This window comes from Hemitrygon akajei, chromosome 5, assembly GCF_048418815.1.
Source record: "Hemitrygon akajei chromosome 5, sHemAka1.3, whole genome shotgun sequence".
Classification (NCBI taxonomy): Eukaryota; Metazoa; Chordata; class Chondrichthyes; order Myliobatiformes; family Dasyatidae; genus Hemitrygon; species Hemitrygon akajei.
This window is the reverse complement of record NC_133128.1, coordinates 73,199,328-73,218,982: the sequence shown is the minus strand read 5'-3', so window position 1 is coordinate 73,218,982 and position 19,655 is coordinate 73,199,328. Positions and strand designations below refer to the sequence as shown.

Genomic DNA, 19,655 nt, shown 5'->3' with positions numbered 1-19,655 from the left:
GACGTTTGCAGGTTGGCCAAGATCAGGATTGCTGAAAGCCCCAGCTAGTAAGTCATGCAGAAATGACAAGATGATATTGAAGACAAACAAGAGATATTAAACAAATGATATTAAAGACCCTATCTGTTCTCAGTTTAGGCACATCTTCGTCATTTCAGGAGTAAATTGGTAATGAGAGGGAGCCAGAAGACAGAATATGAGGTTAACTGGAGCATTCATTTTCTGTTCTGTTTTAAAAGAATCATATTGTGTTGCACATTACTCTTTGTGGATGCCTACTATATCGGCAACAGCTTTTTTTTGTTGCACTAGGCGTAAGATATATTCTTCTGCTCAAACCACTCAAACCAAATACATTGTCCTGCTGAAGGGTTTCGCCCCAAAGAGTTGACTGTACTATTTTTCCGTAGATGCTGCCCGGCCTGCTGAGTTCCTCCAGCATTTTGTGTGTGTTGCTCGGATTTCCAGCATCTGCAGATGTTCTCTTGTTTGTTGTCCAGATACATTGTGGCTGACTTTGAGCGATCCCGCCTGACAGCAGCCACACTGCTGCCGTGTTCACTCACTTACAATCCCATATTTCAGTAACATGCAAGTCAGAGTCCCCTGCACTTGGAGACAGTTGTGTATTTGCACCAAGAAGGGAATCAATGTCAAGCCCAGGGCAACTCCCCCAGAATTGAGGCTTTAGTCAAACTCAGCCAACTCCAAACAGCATGCCACATCACTCACATGTCTGACCAAACTCTTGAGTAGGTGCACCACTCCATCCACTCCACTCCAAAGATGTTCTCAAAGCCTTCCTGAGGAATGGTACCATTATCACCATCATCTGGGCAGAGAAGCGGCATTTGGGATGTGCCCCGACAACTCCAGGTCCCTACATCAGGAGCCTAGAATAGGAGTGCATCAGCTCACAAGCCATCAAGTACCCCTGTCCCAAAACTCTGTAGTTTCTCATCGGCCTCATTGACCACAATAGAACCCACAAAACTGAACTGAGGGCAATCATTGTTGATCCTGATGAACTTCAGAAGAAAAAGGAAACAAAGAAGACCAAATGTGAGAATGTTGCTTCTAAATATCACTTTTGAGATTTTCTCAAGAAATTCCCAAGGAATTCCTTTCCCTTTTGCAAAGCACAGAAAATGCTGAAGAATTCAGCAGGTCAGGCAGCATCTATGGAGGGAAATAAGGAGTCAATGTTTTGGGCCGAAACCCTTCATCAGGAGTGGAAAGGAAGAGGGAAGAAGCCAGAATAACAATTTGGAGGAGGAGGGAAGATAAGGAATACAAGCTGGCAGGCGATAGGTGAGTCTAGGCAAAGAGGAAGGTGGGTGGGAATAAGTGGGAAGCAGGAAGGTGATAGATCAAAGTGGTAAAAGTCTGAAAAGGAAGGAATGTAAATAAGATAGGGCAGTGGACCATGGATTAAAGGAAAAGAGGTGGGGAACCAGAAAGCATCAAGAGGGTGGGGGATGGTGAGGGAAGGGGTGAGTGGGCCACTGCAGATGCTACTCAAGATGTCCATTACTTGCAGAATCACATGTGCCTTCACTCTTCTACATGACCCCATGCTTAAAGGTGTATAAACCAATCTGTTCTCCTAATTCAGTCTGTTACAGTCCCCAATATCATTTCAGTGTTCCCATTCCAAGGTCAAACCAAAAGATGACAGATTAATGGTTATAACATTAAGTCTGTCTTTCCTTCCAAAATGCTGAATATTTATAGCTGTTTTTTCTGTTCTTGTTTCAGATTTCCGTTTTTTTGCTTTCAAGAGCCCATGTAAATGAAAATAAAAATAAAATCTTCAGATGCTGGAAATTTAAAATAAGAACAGATCGTTTTGAAAATACTCAGCAGGTAAGGCAGCATGTTTGGAGAGAGAAACAAAGTTAACTTTTCAGGCCAAAAGTCCTTCATCTGAAAATATGTTGCAGTCTGACTTCCTGAGAAATACCAGTTTTTTCTATTTTTGTTTGCCAGCATTTATCATAAATCCTTAATCGCCGTTCCATCAGTTCAGAGTTATATGACAGCCACATGGTTTGATCAATAAACAGACCAGGTAATGATGGTAAGTTTCTTCTCCCCAGTGATGTGAGTGAAGCAGATGGATTATTACAATAAACCAGTTGTTCCATCATCGCTGTCAGAAATAACTGACTGTTAATATTAATAATGTACAAATACGTTGATTCGTCAGCTCATATCCCCAGAAGAACAGCCTAGGCCTCTTAATGCTAAAACAGTAATTTAATCACTTCTGTTCCAATAGTTTACAAAGTGATAAAAATTGCTGACTGAATGCCTTCAAATGCATTAGCAATCTTGGTGAGCGAGTTGCAAGTAAAGATTTGCTGCTACAAATATTACTACATCAAAAATCCACTTGTTTTGAAATTTTTAATGTAAAGGCTGGTTCACAGTCCTGGAAGATCAAGTCTTCATGCAAGAATTGAAATTGCAAAATAAGTTTCTGCGTAAAAGGTGGTCATCAGATTGGTCTTCATTCTGCACTCATCCTGAGGTGCAATAATTTAATTATCTCATCAGATTTAAGTCTACTTATAGCTTGCAGGAAAACAGATATGTACCTGAAAAGAAACACATGCAAAATGCTTCTTGGTTGAATTGCTATTGGAAGTGAATTCATGATGAAAAATGCTAATTTGCATTGGTAGTAAAGTAGTATTTCCAGGCAACCTCACACATTCATAGTGTACTAAAAACATTCTGGTTTCAAAATACAAACAGTTTCTAACTAGAAGTTCTAAACCATGTGATGCACCATCAATAACTCTTGGAGACGTGAGGCGAGATAAAGGCTTTTATTGGCTGGAAGAAAGAACAAGCAGCAATTGACCACCACACTGCATCCTGGAGACTCAGGCTGGGGCGGTATCCCCAATCGCCTTTATACCGGGGTCCGTGGGAGGAGCCACGGTCAGTGGGAGGAGCCACAGGAGCAGTCAGCGGGGGGGGGGGGGGGGCGTGTCCAGACAGGTATATGTAGTTCACCACACCATGTTCCATGGTTAAACTGTGGTTAACCTGTGCCTATTCATATAGATGCACTATGATCTGAGTGAAAATGTCTGTAAGTTTAGACTATAGAGTAATAACTTCCCTGTTAGTGACTGGTGAAGTGCTTCAAAACTATACAACTACCAATACATTTGTGAGTTCAATGGTCCAGGTCTTCCACCAATGGGCAGGAAATATGGATGGTACATGGCTGCTAAGGACACAATCGAAGGGTGGGAGGGTTGGATCACTAATTCTGTCAGTGATACCTGACTTTGCACTGTATGCTTGTGGATAAAGCCAGTTTAAGGAGGTTGCTTTGATGTGAAAAAAGTATAGAAGTTGCCAGTTGGAGACCAATAAAGTCACTGGAAAAGTGAGCCCCCCTATACCTGGGAGCAATGCTGAATACTGGAAATCTGAAATAAAACAAGAGTTTCTGGAACCATTCAGGAGATCAGAAAGCATCGGTGGAAAGAGAAACTGCATTAAAGTGACTTTTCAGCATAACAAGGAACAATAACAAATCAAACATGGTTTAAGTGACAAAAAAGAAATGGAAAAAACAAAGGGAATGTTGGAGATAAGGTGAGACCAAGCGAGACTGAATGACACAAGTGGTAACGATGATGCTGGCTGAGAGAGTGTTTTTCCATTCAGACTGTTAAGTACAATTGATCTATCTGGAGAAAATGTGAATAGAAGTGATTAAGTACTCAACAGATCAGTTATCATCTGTATAGAGAGAAACAGTATTAATATTTCAGGATACGAATGGTTTTTATTATTCTTTTTAACATTCCTTTTAGTTTTCTGAAGAAGAAAATAATAAAACTTGCTGTACTTTGCCTTATGGGGAGGATGCTGCTCGATGATTGTTGGGTAGTTGGGAGTCTGTGTTCAAATAATGTTTGATTTTATTTGTTGTTAAATAATGCTCTCAAAGACAATGAAAATGAGTAATTTCATTTGATTATTAATAAATACATTGGAATAGTTCCTGTCATTCTTGTCTTACTTGTCTTCGCATCTCCTTTGAAATTTCCTCCAGAATTGTTTCTCTTGAATTGTTTTGTGTAGAGCTGTTCTGAAGTCAATGCTTTGGAGTCAACCAGCTACCATCCAACATGCTACCAATGTTATAACTGAAGGCATGATAGGACCCCGGGCCAATTGGTTTGCAAAGCTTTACCAACCCATATGTGGCTATGCGAATGTTTGCTCTATACCCACGAGGCTAATATTCATTGTGTCTCCATAGTAACAGGGTGATTGTGGGCAGTAAATTGAATTTCACTCCATATTATCCAAAAGTACCATCAACCCTGTAAACTCGAGGAAATCAACCCTGTAAGGCTGCATCTATTGGCTTCAAGATACCCACCTGTTCCCTGGCAGAACTCTTAGTTGTTATATTCTGAGTTGAGATGAACTTCACTTGTTATAAAACCAGCTACACAGCTCCTGTCCAACCCTCCACTATGTCCCCCAGTGGAATACAGTATTTAAGTGTAATTGGGAGAGTAAACTCCACAGAACTTCCACTTGTTAATAACCAGCTATTGATTAACCTAATGAGCAGCGATGTAAAGGACATGTGGGGAAGAAACTTAGAGAAAAAGAACACATTGCCACCATTCACCAGGAAGAGAAGATTTACCATGGCTCAGCATGAATTTGCCAGAATGCTTCATACAACCCACTCTGCTGCTAATCTGTCTCCCCACCAAATTAACGTGTAGCAAGCACTACCTAAATAGTACTTGCCAGTAGTTTGGAAGTCAGGCTGGCTCCAAGATCTACAGGGACTTCAAACTGCTGGAGTAAGTGTTCCTTTCATCAAAGAGCAGACATGGTTACAACCCATCCCATGGAAAAATATCTCCCTTTTATCACCCTGCTTTCTATAGATGGTTTCAAGGAGAACTCTTAAAGCTATCTACAATTTGTTATATGGGAAGTTTAGGAAAGCTCATTTAACAATAAGAATAGTTTGGAAAATAATACAGGGTAGAAATACCTGGCACGCTCATAGATTTTGTTGTCATGTAGTTTTTGGCCTCTTTGAGAGGGTGAATGGCTCCCTTAAAGCACTTTGGATGAAATATATCATAAATTATTTTAATTAATTTTGCTATTTCATTGCACAACTGGACAAAACACAAACCCTTGGCTGTCACCGGGAGGACGATTCACTGCTAGAGCTGCAGTCTCTTGGTTAAAATACTTCAGCACAGCTCCTTCTGCTCTCCCTTAAGAAGAAGAAAAGGAACTCATGGACTATTCTAGAGAAGGGCTAGAGGCTTACTCCTGGCAATATCTCTTAATATCGTCACAAAGTAGATCATTACAACTTTTCTAGCCACTTGCTGTGTACACATTAGTTCCTACTGCACAACATCCAATGGCTCAACCTGAGCCACCAATGTTCACCACCATCCTAAGCAACAAGAATTACATTTCAGAAGTAACTCATTAGCTGTAAACTACTTCAGCATTTCCTAAAACAGTGACAAAAACTGAAGATACTTCAGCCTTGTGTTGAATTTTACTGTAACTGATGATAGCCCAAAATAACAGATTGAAACATCCTTAATAACTGTTTCAGCAACTGTAAAAGTCTGTAAAGTTTGGACATCACAGTCAATCTTCATGTGCTCTATAGTGGGGAATGTTTGTGTTGACCACTGTCCTTTGGCCATTTACATGAATCCTGTTCAACAACGTTACCTTCCAAGCCAAGCATGATGAGCAACATGGAAAACCATATTACACTTTCTACGATCTCAGAAACGAACAACCTTTTCGTTCGTTTGGAATTTGTGACAAATCTTAAATGTGATTTTCTGAAAACTTGTTTTGCTGTCCGAGAGTTCATTCAGTACATTTCTTCCTTTTTGATTTTATTGAGATACAGAGTGGAATAGGCCCTTCCCAGCCCTTTGAGCCATGCTGCCAAGCAATCCCCTGATTTAGAAACACAGAAACACAGAAAACCTACAGAACAATACAGGCCCTTCGGCCCACAAAGCTGTGCCGAATATGTTCTTACTTGAGAAATTACCTAGGGTTACCCATAGCCCTCTATTTTTCTAAGCTCCATGTACCTATCCAGGAGTCTCTTAAAAGACCCTATCATATCCGCCTCCACCACCATCGCCGGCAGCCCATTCCACACACTCACCACTCTTGGTGTAAAAAACTTACCCCTGACATCTGCTCTGTACCTACTTCCAAGTATCTTAACACTGTGCCCTCTCGTGCTAGCCATTTCAGCCCTGGGAAAAAGCCTCTGACTATCCCCACGATCAATGCCTCTCATTATCTTATACACCTCTATCAGGTCACCCCTCATCCTCCATCACTCCTAGAAGAAAAAGGCCGTATTCACTCAACTTGTTCTCATAAGGCATGCTCCCCAATCCTGGCAACGTCCTTGTAAATCTCTTCTGCATCCTTTCTATGGTTTCCACATCCTTCCTGTAGTGAGGTGACCAGAATTGAGCACAGAACTCCAAGTGGGGTCTGACCAGCGTCCTATATACGTAGCTGTAACATTACCTCTCAGCACTTCAACTCAGTCCCACGATTGATGAAAGCCAATTTAATCCTGGCCTAAACACAGGACAATTTACAATGACCAATTTAACTACCAACCAATAGGTTTTGGACTGTGGGAGGAAACTGAAGCACCTGGAGGAAAGCCATGTGGTCACGGGGAGAACGTACAAACTCCTTACAGGAAGTGATGGGAATTGAACCTGGCTCACCTGTACTGTAAAGCGTTGTGCTAACCACTATAATACCATGCCACCTATTTCTGTAATGCATCAAAATAATAACCATGCTCCAAAGTGGCAGAAAGTAGTTGTTGAGTATGCACCAGCCAGCCAAAGGTTTTACTGAGCATGTTGTTTGAAAAAGAAGGTGGCAGGACAAAGGAGACTAAACAAGAAGTACAACTGTTTAAGAAAATTAACGGGATAAAACTGACCATATATCAAGGCAGACAACAGATACCAGCCGTCTTCTGGCAATCATGCTCACAGATCACCATACCAACTATTCATGTAGCACACGTATCCCACACAAGCCAAGATACAGCATATACTAAAGATTTATCTTGTCTTCAGATTGAAACAAGGTACATTTAGTGAGTCTGCACAATATCCCAACATCGGGCTTGGGTATCAGGATGTTCAGTGGAAAAGAAGGTAAAATGGCAACCTGCAATTCTCTTTCAGCTGCTCTTTGTATGACATTATTAAATTGTATAATTATATTTTACCTCAAGGAATGGAGAAAAATAGCTGGCCATGCCTAAAAAAGCTGAAGATGTGCAGTTAAAGATTAAAATCTGGATGAAAGATACCTTACCACTTTCAGCTTTGCAAACAATTTGTGTTGATGCCTTTTTTCATGTGCTACAGTGTTATAAAGTTCTTGTACTGACGTAATGAACACAGATAAAACTCATTTCAGAATTGTAAATACCAATCAAAGTATTCTTTTAACAGTGCAACAAATCTTTCTCACAGCTAAGTCACCTCCCTGGTACTGAACATCAACTTGTGCAGACACTAAATCTCATTTCTTTAAGTATTACATTTTGCTGGGAGCTTTTTTTCAAAGCTACCTGTTTAGTTAACTTGTCTCTCTCTTAATTGAATCTCATTTTATTTTGCACTCTGCACCTGATTTGAAATTGAATTTCATCTTTGAAATGAAAATGTTGTTTTAATGGTTTGTACTCAGTACAGTTGATTAATTGGTGAAGCTGGAATGCACAGTTCACAGAACTTCCAGGGCACTGCACTGCTGGGATGTTCCATTCAAAATACCCTTTTATTCCAGAGTTCACAACAAATTAAGGAAGCACGGGCAAGTCCAATCAATGCTCGGCGCCATTCATTGTACAGTTGCAATGAACTGTCCCGGGTATGCCTGGAGGCCCACTGAGTCTTTAGCAAATGCCCCTGCACACTGTCACATCACCTGTTCTTGAATTAACATGAGAGTATTTTGAATGCCAACACACACTGATCAAACTCATTTCTATGGCACTTAAATTGAAGCCCAGAAATATTAAAAAATACTTTGCCCAAGGAAGCCATTGTCCAGCTTGTCCATGGACATTTCAAGTTGACTTCACTCCCAACTCTTGCCCTGTAGGTCTGTTCATCCAAGTGCTTTTTAAATTCGGTAAGACTTCTTGCAACTGCCAGACTCTAAAGCAGTTACTACCTCAAACCATCAGGTTGATCAACACCTCGGTCCATTAACCCTCTCAACCACAATTTCCACTTTCTGTAAGTACTTTCTGATCAATAACGGCATCATAGAAAAATACAGAAAGGCATTAATTCCAGTACTACCTAAATCAAATTCTACCCTAGACTTCCTTACTTCTTGACCCCATCAGCTCAGATGTTCCTGACCTATATATTTTCCAATCCTTGTCCTAATCAGTCACATTGACCACCTAACAAAAGGTGTCAAAGAACAAATGTGATTGCCTGGAAATTGATCCTTGGTTGGCAGAGCTAGGTCAGGTGTATGGCTATGGCAGAACTATGATATTAATATGCATTATAGAATGCTCTACTGCAATATTTTGCTCTACAGACCAATGAGATATTTTTGTAGGCACACAGCTATTTCCTGAAGTCACTTCCATATACCCATAGCTCTACAGAGATTAAAAAATCTGACCTCCATTTTGCCATTGGTTTGATAATTCCATAGTCACTACCTTCTAGATTTTCAGATATACTCCAAAGCTAATGACTTGCTTGAATATCTACTCCTTAAGCACTTAGAAATCCCCATTCAATTTCCCCCAGTGTTCTAACAACCACTGAAAATTCACTCATAACTACAAATGCATCCTGTTTAACTTCACAGTTGCAGGTCGCAAACCATCTTTCCCTCTCTTCCTGACTTTAGTTTCTCAAATGTAACGATATTTTTTCAGCTTTCACCATGGACAGCCACCAGTGATCTGCACGTGGTTGGTAATAACCTTGGCTGTGCTGTATGATGCCCCTGTGGGTGTTTGAGCATTACTCTATATTATTGACTGCCTCTGCAGCCTTTGTGTCAATAATTTGGTGTGTAGCCTACAAATTACAGTATTTGACTTTGGGCTCTGTGCTGATCAAGGTTAAATGTATCAGGCTTGGCAACTGAAACTTCTGTTTCTCTATTTTTGTACCTGATGACAAAACCAACTATTGCCTCAAAGGTAAAGGCATATAATACTCTTCTGCTGTACAAAACATACAAAAAGTCTAGTTCCTAGTTATTGCGAGAGTGGAGAGTATTAACATCAGTCATGTACATTAAATGTTGTGGTTTTATTCAAAATATTTTTAATCTCCTGAAAAGAGGATTAAATGAAGAACTTCACAATCAGTTAGGTTTTACGTGGATTCCATTTCCATTTTGCTCAGTCAGAGTTTAATGGAATTATCGTCCTCCCTTTGTCTGTCCTAATGAGCATGAACACTTTGAATACTTTAACTGACTTTAATCAAGCCTATAGCCACTGACGACTGATGCTGGCCAAAGTTTCCGAAGCAAATACGCACTGAAATGGTAGATTCTGATAAAGGTTGGTATCTTTATTATTCTTCAGCAGGCTTGAAACCAGATCACTCCAAGTGCTATTTGCTTTGCTATTTCAGTTATTGCTTCAATTATATCCTTACAACACTTTCTTCATTCTTATTAATGAAAAAGAACAGTTATTGGCCTGTGTTATTCTTACTAAATTACAGTTTAAATCGATGCTCTAACATTGCTTTCACTGAGATAAAGATGATGAAATTACTGACAAGATTTTTTTCTATTTTACATAAATTTCTTACCCAGTACCATTAATCACAAAATGGATGTCTGATGTGCCATTAAAGCAGGAACACAGATGGATGGCAACTTCATTCATAAATAGTATCTTAAAAAAGCTTGAAGTACAAAGTAGAATTGTTAGGTCTCTCTGCCCGACTAATAGTAAAATACATTCACAACAAACAGTAGACAAAGGCGTATCAATATTCTGAGAAATACTTCTTAGATGAATGTACACTATTTCGTTCATTCCATAATACAATAATTGACCATAAAATCTATAATAAACCATCATAAGCAGATTCTGGTCTGCAATTAGCAATCCAATATCTTCTATAAATTCATCAAGTACTTCGGTAGAGCTTGGCAAGGCAGATAATAACTCAATAAACGTCATTCCACATGCATGTTGTATTCCAGGAGAAAGGCGGAAACAGGTAACACATAATTTGAAGAAGAATATCTACTCACTGAATAACTGTGAAGACTCCAACCTCATTGCCAGACAAGGCCATGTTTTCCAAAGAGTGGTGGCTACAAAGTAGGTTTACTAAAAACTTAAGATTATATATTTGCTCGAGCAGAAAGGGCTTCGTTTATGTAGCTGCACTTGCTGTGGCTGTTCCTCTTCCTGTCACACTGCTTCCTGAATGAATCTGACTGCTAATCGACTGGCTTGTTTACTGCAGTGGTAGACTGTGACTGCCCAGAGGAAGAGCAAACTGATTGCTTCTGCCTCAATAACAGTACATCATTGTAGCCCATGTCCGCATTGGTCCAGAGAAAAATCAACAACAAAACAACTGTACATGAAATCAAGGAACAATCAGCCATCACAGGACATAAAAATCATCGTGTAGGTGGATAATGTGATATGATCTTCACTGGATTGCCACCTCTGCAGATACAATTGTGTGGTTGTTTCAATAGGGCAACATCATTGCTAACTAAACAAACCTTCATTATATCATATCCTGTAAGTTGTATCTAATAGAATTTATGACTGTCTGCAGTTGCTGTTGCTTTACGGAATGATTGGCCAACTGCATATTAGACATTAACCACATATGGTCCGACTTCTGTTGTTACTCTGGTAATGTGATTTCAATGAGATCTTAGAAAAAGATATATTCAATCCATATGTCAGCTGTGTTTTCAGACTAATTCAAAAGTCAAGGGCAATGAAGTTAATATCAAAATATCACTGTCATTTTACTTTCACAACTGTGGAATAATTTGTCATCCTCTTACCGTGTGAGCAACATTGGTTACATGGATGTTTCGGTCAACGTATGCACTTCTGACACAGATGCTACTTTCCAGTTAATGCACGCCCTGTTCATCTGATCTTTCTGTTGCATGTGGTATATTCTATGTTCTTCCTCAGTGTGACACACAAGCGGGGCTGGAAGGATTCCAGAGAAGGCAAGTTACTGAAAATCAGACCTTAACAGAACTGCACAGAACTTTCTTCGCAAATGTGTCACCTAGAAACAAAACTCAGAAGGGAGGCTGCAGTGACAGATCAGCTCCAGCGCCATTAATGTCAAGAATATCCAGCCTACTGTATCCATCACAATTTTGCTGCCAAAATCAACAGGACTGTGATTCAGACTTTTGAATCTTATGCCTACTAATGTCATTATGGATCTCACCATTAAAATTTTATCTTCCTGAACACTCATGTCATTCAAGATTATGTGTTAACTTTTGTCTGAAATCTAAGGCTGCAATGGCATCTTGCACCCTGACCCCATGCTGCTGACTGACCCCTGCACCGCACCAGTGACTCCGCAGCAATGGGAATGGCCAGGCTGCAGGCATGCAAAACCTGCCTGCAAAGGTTTGCTCCAGGTTAAATTTGCAATAAATGTAGTGGGGTCACTCAAGTGACAAGAAGAAATTACTACCAAAGAAAGTGAAAATTTGTAAGTTATTTAATTGTCGTTTAAAGGTTTTTGATTATTTTTAGATGAGCGTCCTTTTGCTTCTATCACGTTTGTCTAAAGTATTAACATTTTTAGTTTAAATTATTGGATTCTCAGTGAGCCTTAAGTTAATTTACAAGCATTAATAATTAAAACAATTCCATTGGCAGATGAACCAAAAAAGGCCACACAAGCTGTCTGGTAAGAGTAGCCCACTGCCTGAGCTGAGATGGTCTTGTCACTGCTGGAATCTGGAGCTTCAATGGTAGATGGTGCACTGGGATAAACTGCATGGCCCAAGAACTGACAGCCAGCCATGTCAGAGTAGAGGAAACTGCCCAGTTTGTTCCTCCTGTCCCCTAACCCCCAACTATCCTGTCCATATTCCGTATCTCGCCAAGATCCACTTCCGTATCCATTCCTCAATACAGCCTGTCTCCAAGTATCCTGGTACTTAAACTTTATTGATCTTGTCAAGGTTCAGAACTTCAAAAAAGTGATGACTTCACTTAAATTTGTGTCATAATGTGAACGAGGTCACCGGAGAGACACTGAAGTTAGTGGATATAGAAGTGTTTTATTCAACCAAATGAGACATTTTTGGAGGAAGAGCCCTCATCGTTTTACCTACTGCACCGGTACTGTAGATCGCCTCTCCAATCATGGGCAAGGGTAGATCAGTTATCAGTATGGACAGCCCCATATCCACTGATGTTTCACATTGCTGGCCCCCTATTAAACCTCCTGTGTACATCTGTGAGTGACCATCACTGGTAACAGAGGCTGCCATCAGCCCAGTCTGACCTCTCCAGCTCTATAATCTGGTCAGCAGTCGAATCAGAAAGAGCTACTGTGGATTCTCCCTGCTTTGGTGAGTGATTTTCACACTTGGCCCTCTTTTCATGTCACTGCCTCTAAACCACAACGACAACATCATCTCCCTTACCCTCCCTCATTTATTCCAGCAGTTTCTTGCTGCGTGCCCCAGCTGCTGGCACACAAAGCAAGTTCTCTGTGACGTCACTGCAGCTACATTCACTACAGCTTCTTTACGATTTCTCTTTCCCCTCCTGTGCTCTATCTCAACGGTGGAGTAGGCTGATCCCACCACAACCTCAGGTCTCAACTTCTCTGGTGGGCTGAACTCAGACCTTTCTTCAGGAAGACTGGGACATCCCTCCCTGGATTGTCCAAGCCTGAACACTCCTCATAAACTCGACATTTACATTCTAAAATAATTCATGGCTGGCTCATCACCTCTCTGAACTACTGACATTATCGTTCCCCAGTTACTCTCACCACCCCCAGTCACTGCCTCACTTTCCTCATAAAGAAACAATATCTCTCTTCATTGCTGGTGTTCCCGGTAGTTGTCCATGTACCATCCTGCACCCCCCTGGGCCGTACTGTCCCACATATTCCTTGGGCACTTCACTTTTACCAACATATCTGATGCATCTGGTCAATTTCAATCATTTCCTCGAGCTTGTGCCAGAATTCTGCATTCCTGCAGGCGACCATAAGTGAGGGCAACCTTGACAAAATGCTTTGCTTCTCTCCAGGAGTGAAGGGCTTATGGATGCCATCATCAAGGTCAAGGGTTGTCTCAGGTTATCATGTTTCCTGACCTGACTTTGCCTGACCTCAATCAGTGCCTCCCGACAGATATATCTGTGTATAGCCTCTCCCTCAAATATCTCCACACTAATTCACACATTATGCAAATATAAATGATGGACAAAAAATGAACAGTACATACTTCAAACCACAGAGTATGTGCTCTGCAATCTGCCGCTTATGTGCACCTGAGTTCATAATGCCTGTGTATTCCTTTGCATTTAAAACTATTAAACCAAAGTTACAGGTGTACTGGTAAAACACACACACTTGCAAACGCATCTGCCAAAATACAGTTCTGGAACAAGTATGCACACACTCCACTGGTGTGCCGAACAGTCAGTAACCACCCTTCACAACTGGTGGCCTCATCTCACCAAACTAACTCACAAATGTTTAGTCTCTTACATAAACACACATCACACTACTTTTAGTATCTACTTGTTCAGCTCCCTGCTGTGTTTGTGATATCTCATGACATCATGATCAGTGACCCGAATAGATACAAGTGTGATTGATGCTAACTAAAAACATACTCACCCACGGAGATTGCTGGCCCCACAATGGGTCACGAAGGTATCCCAGACGAGCCCCCAAATGTTGTAATGTGAGCAAAGACACTGAAGCTAGTGGATACAGTAGTATTTCATTCAACAAAATGAGACATTCTCAGAGGAAGAGCTCTCGTGAGCCAATATTACATGATATTTTTATTTGCTAAAGATCAAATGTAACAGCAGGACAATTCCATAGTTACTATTATCTACAATGCTTCCTTTGAATTACACACACCTCCTTATTTGCACCCACACTCCAGACACCCAAAATGAATGTTAATCACCATTGTCCAGCTCTGGTCTACAGTTGCAGGAAAGCTATTGTTCAGAGCTGCATTTTAAAGTCAATCTACAATCCTCGTTCACGTTTGAAGATTGGTTGTTTGTGAATTAGATACTTGCGATACACCCTAACTCCAGAATACACCCCAACACTTGTATCAATTTAAGTCACTAAAACCACCTTCCTCAAGCTTGTCTGACCTCCCAGTCACTTGATCTTTTCCTGTTCAGGTGGCTAATGCCTCATTTGCATTGGTCATACACTGAGGATTTCCATTGCTAGACCATACAGTCTCTATGCCTTCATCTCCTTACTTAAGATATTCTTCAAAACTCAACTCTTTGGAGCAAGTTTTTAGCCATTGCTACAAAGTTCTCCCTTTTTTGACAGCCTCATGCATTGATACATCCCTGTGAAAGAATTTGGAATACTTTTTTTCTGTAATTAAGGACACAATCAATCCTTTTGGAATTATCTTCTTCATTTCTCTACTTTGAGCCATTATCAATCTCAGTAGATTATCATCCTTGTTGAACAATGTCTTATTGGGCCTGTGCTGCCTTTATGGCAGTTATTTAGTTTATAATATTTTCGCTTAGTAATTCGTTTGTTAGCATTTTTTAGTTAAAGTTAGGATTGTTTAAGTAAATTCGTTGTCTGTAATATATCGCGGCATGTGATGACGTCACATCCGGTTTCGCCGCGTCTTGTGGGAAAAAACCGGTTTGGGATAAACGCAAGGGTGGGGGCACTCTCACAGGTGCCAGTTCAGCGCAAGCAGAGTTTTCTTTCTACGCACCAGAAACACAGTGAAAGCAACGCGGTAAGTCATGAGATAATCGATATGTTGAATTAAAATGTTAACGCTGATTCCGTTAAAAGTAACGACGGTCGATAAGGTTTATGTTTTCGTTAGTTAAAGAGTCGGGATAGTTTGAGTTGAAGTGTATTTAAAGCAGTCAATGGCGTAGATAGATTCTGACTGTATGCTGCACTTTAATGTAATGTAGTTGTTGTAGTTTTACCTTTGCAAGTATTCACGATGTAAATGTGATATCTAGAAGGAAACAAACACTGTACCAATCTTGTATTGTTTTATCAACAGTTTTCACCATACGTTAATGTGGAAGAGTGAACAGTAAACGGTTAATCTTACTGTGATTCTGTCTTCATTGACAACGGTTTACCTCGACGTTTAACTCGGGTTCCGTCACACCCGAGCGAGAACGTTACAGGGCCACATTTATATGAGATTCTCGAAGCAGCCCACAATCAAGAGTATTAGGAACATTCATTCTTGGAATCGAGCCCTGTGATTTTTTGTCTTTGTTACGGCTGAAAACAAAATAGTGGTGTTACAGGAGAGAGACTGGAGACAGCAGAGGAATCATAAAGAGATTGAACAGACAAACAGACTTTTTGGCCCATTGACTTCCATTTAAACTAAATCTACATTAATCCCAGTATTCTCATCAATTTCCCATGGATTCTACCTTTCACCTACACACTAGGAGCAATTTACAGTGGCCATTTCACCTCCCAATCTACACATCTTTGGGATCTGGGTTGAAACTGGAGGTCCCGAAGGAAAAGCACACAGTCACAGGGAGGACATGCAAACTCCACAGACAGGTCCTGAGGTCGGAACTAAACACAGGGTCTCCGGCGCTGTGAGGCAGCAGCTCCACCCTAGCAATTATTACCATCGAGTCAAGATTGGTTGCTCCCTGTCAGGATAACACACACCTTGAAGTCCCACCACTGCTACGATGTCAGTGCTTATCAAACCTCTACCCCACGGAAAGGAAACACATTCACCCTGAGGGAGTTTGGTGCTCCATCATCTTCCAGATGGTGCCCCGTACAGATGAAAGGCTTTTGGGGAGAATAGAGCTCTCTCACTCCTGCCCTGTCTCCTCATTTTAACAAGGAGCACAGTTATATCAAGAGCCATAGGAGCTATCAGAACCAAAGAGAACAGTGCTATCAGACTCTTTAATAGGAAATATTTGAGTTTGTGTGCTGCCCCAGCACATCCTTAAGTGTACACTTTATTGTACTTGTGAGAAATAAATCTGAATGTGAGTAAATCTGTATCTGACTCTCTCCTTGGAGAGAGAAATAAACAATTGGCATTTTGGGCCGAGAAGTTTCATCAGAACTTGGACTAAAGAGTCTCGGCCTGAAACACTGTTATGCGCACACAATAACGGCAGCAATAGAATACACCTGGAGTCTGGTTTTGATGTTAAAAACCACTATTTATTAGTAACTACTTAATGTAGTAACTTAAACCAGGTAATTCAAAAGTTAGCAGTGTTATGCATTTACGTGGGTGAATATAATTCCCAAACTTGTTTAAGCTCGAGTGGCAAGATTTAAAGTCTTACGAAGGTAAAGTAAGAAAGTTCAGTTCAATGCATGGAGTTGGTGGGGGAAGAGAGATGTACCTGTAAGCCAAGGTGAAATCCACAATAGGGGAAGAACAAATAAACAGGTGTCGTTGGCCTTACGTCGTCGGACTCCGAATCTACTCTCAAGTTAACCAAACGTAGTTTATCACAAAAGGGTACCGTCTTCGAGGGAAAACTACCACCCAGGCAAGGGTAAACACACCGGTAGCCTCCACAGGGTCAGCCCCTCTACACACTGTGATAGCCATTGATTGATTTCCCTGTTTGAACCTCAACCCACCCTTCTGGGCACTCAAAAGTTCTATCGAGTGACTCTTCTGTCACTGGCCTTTTTATTGACCGGTCGCCTTAACCAGTGTTCCACTGTGTATCTGAGAGAGAGTCATCTGACCTTGCTTAAATAAACACTCTGCGAAGAATCTGTAAACATCAACTGTCCTTCATATACCTCCACTTCTCTTTCACCGTAGCAACCCAGAAGCAGAAGCAGTACCATAATCAGTTTCTCTCTCTCCCTTTTAAAGGCACAGTCCATGCCTGTCACAACACATTTCTCCAGAAGTTGAGGCCCAAAGGTCAAGGCAGTGACCAGTGTCCTGGAGTGACATCCGAAGTTGGAGTGCTGATGTCTGTGAGTCTGAGAATTCAGTGTCAAGGACTGAATGCCCGGAGGTGGTCTGCCCTGCGGTTGGAGACCAATCTCGCTGGCTGAGTATCTGAGTGGGCGGGAGGCATGGAAAAGGGGCTTGTCTTGTTTTCTTGTTGTTGTTGTTGCTTCTGCTCGTGCTGTTTGATGGAATATTGTGGGCATGCTATGTTGGTACCAGAATACGTGGCCATTCTTGTGGGCTGCCCCCAGAGCATCCTTGGGTGTTCTGGTTGTTAACACAAACAACTCCCGTCACTGTACATTTTGATGTAACTGTGATAAAAAAAAATCTGAATCTGAAGAAATAAATAAATGATATTTCTAACTATAGTGGCATTTTAGAGACCAGCTAAGACAGCTGTGGATGTTTACTTGGTATAATTGATGGCAGAAGGAGTTAGAAATCCTGAGCTGATGTAATATCATCACCTCGCCATGAATAAAATAGGAGCACAGAGCAAAGCTGCCATCATTACAAACAGAATCCACGGCTTAATAAAATAAATTAGTGTTTAGGTTTGCCATCAGGGCAAATGCGTCTCACAATTAGAATAAAAATGCACCTGGAAGCAAGAAAAATTATAGACTTCAACAATTGCTTGTTCATTTAAGGAGCAGAGGATAAATGCAAATACTCTAATTGCTGTAGAATCGCCAGCACTACAGGGATTTCAGTGATATTTCAGTAGCCACGGCAGAAAGCCATGTGCTCACACCAGGAGCACTGAAGTCAGGTGATTGTGACCCGACATTTCTCAGACCTTTGTCTTTACATTCATTAGCCGCTCCTCTGGTGTAATCTTGATTGTGACAGATAGAGTGGACAGAGGTGGTTCCAATTAGTGCTTTGTCTCCTGTCCTGCTGGGGCTACGGTGCCAAAGCATTCATATTTGCTTTACTGCTTTACCTCTCTCTGTCTAAGATGTATGTACCGAAGAATATCCTTAAATAAACGGAGTGAGCTTAGATAAACATATTGGTAGCATGGGCTAGATGAGCTGAAGGATCCTTTTCTGTGCACTCAGAGATTGAGCCGTGTATTCTTCCTCTGAAGGTCATATCTGTGATTGGGTGCCTTATGTCCCAAATGTGAGGTGTCACAGTAGCGTAGTGGTTAGCACAATGTTTTAAAGAACAGGCAGTCTAGGTTCAATTCCCAACACTGCCTGTAAGGAGTTTGCACGTTCTCCTTGTGACCACATGAGTTTCCTCCAGGTGCTCTGGTTTCCTCCCAGAGTCCAAAGATACTGGTTGGTAGGTTAAGTGGTCATGATAAATTGTCCCGTGATTAGGCTAGGATTAAATCAGGGGTTGACTCGCTGGGCTGGAAGGGCCTATTCTGCACTGTTCCTCAATAAAGTAAATAAACGTTTCAATCTGGGGATTGGAGCTGCTCTCTGTTAATGCACCATGCATCAACCAGTATTTCACCCTGAAATATGTAACCAAATTCTGCCATATCACTGGCATTTACAGTTCTTTACTTCTGTAAATTTCTGCTCAATATAGTACATTTTCCTTAAGTCAATGACTCCATTATAGATGTACAATTTCAATGGCCGTCCTTTAGTACACTCTTGGAAACAGTGGGTACCTGCAATCCTTTCAGGTGTGATGGACAACCTATCTCACTTTGTATCTGCCTTGGCTTGTATCCTGAAACATTGGATGAGATTGAAGTTCTCCTTCTTGCTCTGCCCATTGCTGTGACATGACCCATGAGAGTGAAGGAATACACTTCACTCGACTTGAATGAGAACAACTAGACCGCCCAGGACAAACAAATCAACCCACTTGATTGGCACCCCATTTGCTAGCCCAAATATTCATTCCTTTCACAAACACGAGAAAGTCCGCAGATGCTGGAAATCCAAAGCAACACACACAAAATGTTGCAGAAACTCAGCAGGTCAGACTGTATCTCTGGGAAAGAGTGAACATTCAACGTTTCAGCCCAAGACCTGAGGATTGAGAGGAAAGGAGGAAGATGCCAGAATAAAAAAGGTGAGGGGAGGGGAAAGAGGCTAGTTGGAAGGCGATAGGTGAAGCCAGGTGCGTGGGAAAGGTCAAGGCTGGAGGGGAACTGGGAGAAGTAATAGGCAGGTGAAAGGTCAGAGTGGGGAATAGAGGGGAGAGGGAAATTTATTCTCCAGAAGGAGAAAGCAATATTCATGCCATCAGCTTGAAGGCTATCCAAACAGAACGTAAAGTGGTGCTCCTCCACTCCTCCAAGGGTGGCCTCCTCCTGGCACAAGAGGAGGCCATGGATCAACATATCCTTGGCCTCCTCATTCCTTTCACCTCTAGTACTCAGTGGTTTCGGGCGA

The 19,655-nt window shown here is 41.3% G+C and overlaps 1 protein-coding gene across 2 annotated transcripts in view; it reads right to left on the bottom strand.

The window, feature by feature from the left end:
- Positions 1-10,409, bottom strand: part of frmpd4 (FERM and PDZ domain containing 4) — a 785,950-nt gene extending 775,541 nt beyond the window's left edge. For both annotated transcript variants that reach the window (XM_073045767.1, XM_073045775.1), the window contains exon 1: positions 10,351-10,409. In XM_073045767.1, the coding sequence (XP_072901868.1) occupies positions 10,351-10,394 (44 nt within the window). In that variant the 5' untranslated portion in view covers positions 10,395-10,409. The remainder of the gene's footprint in view (positions 1-10,350) is intronic.
- Positions 10,410-19,655: the final 9,246 nt, after the last annotated feature.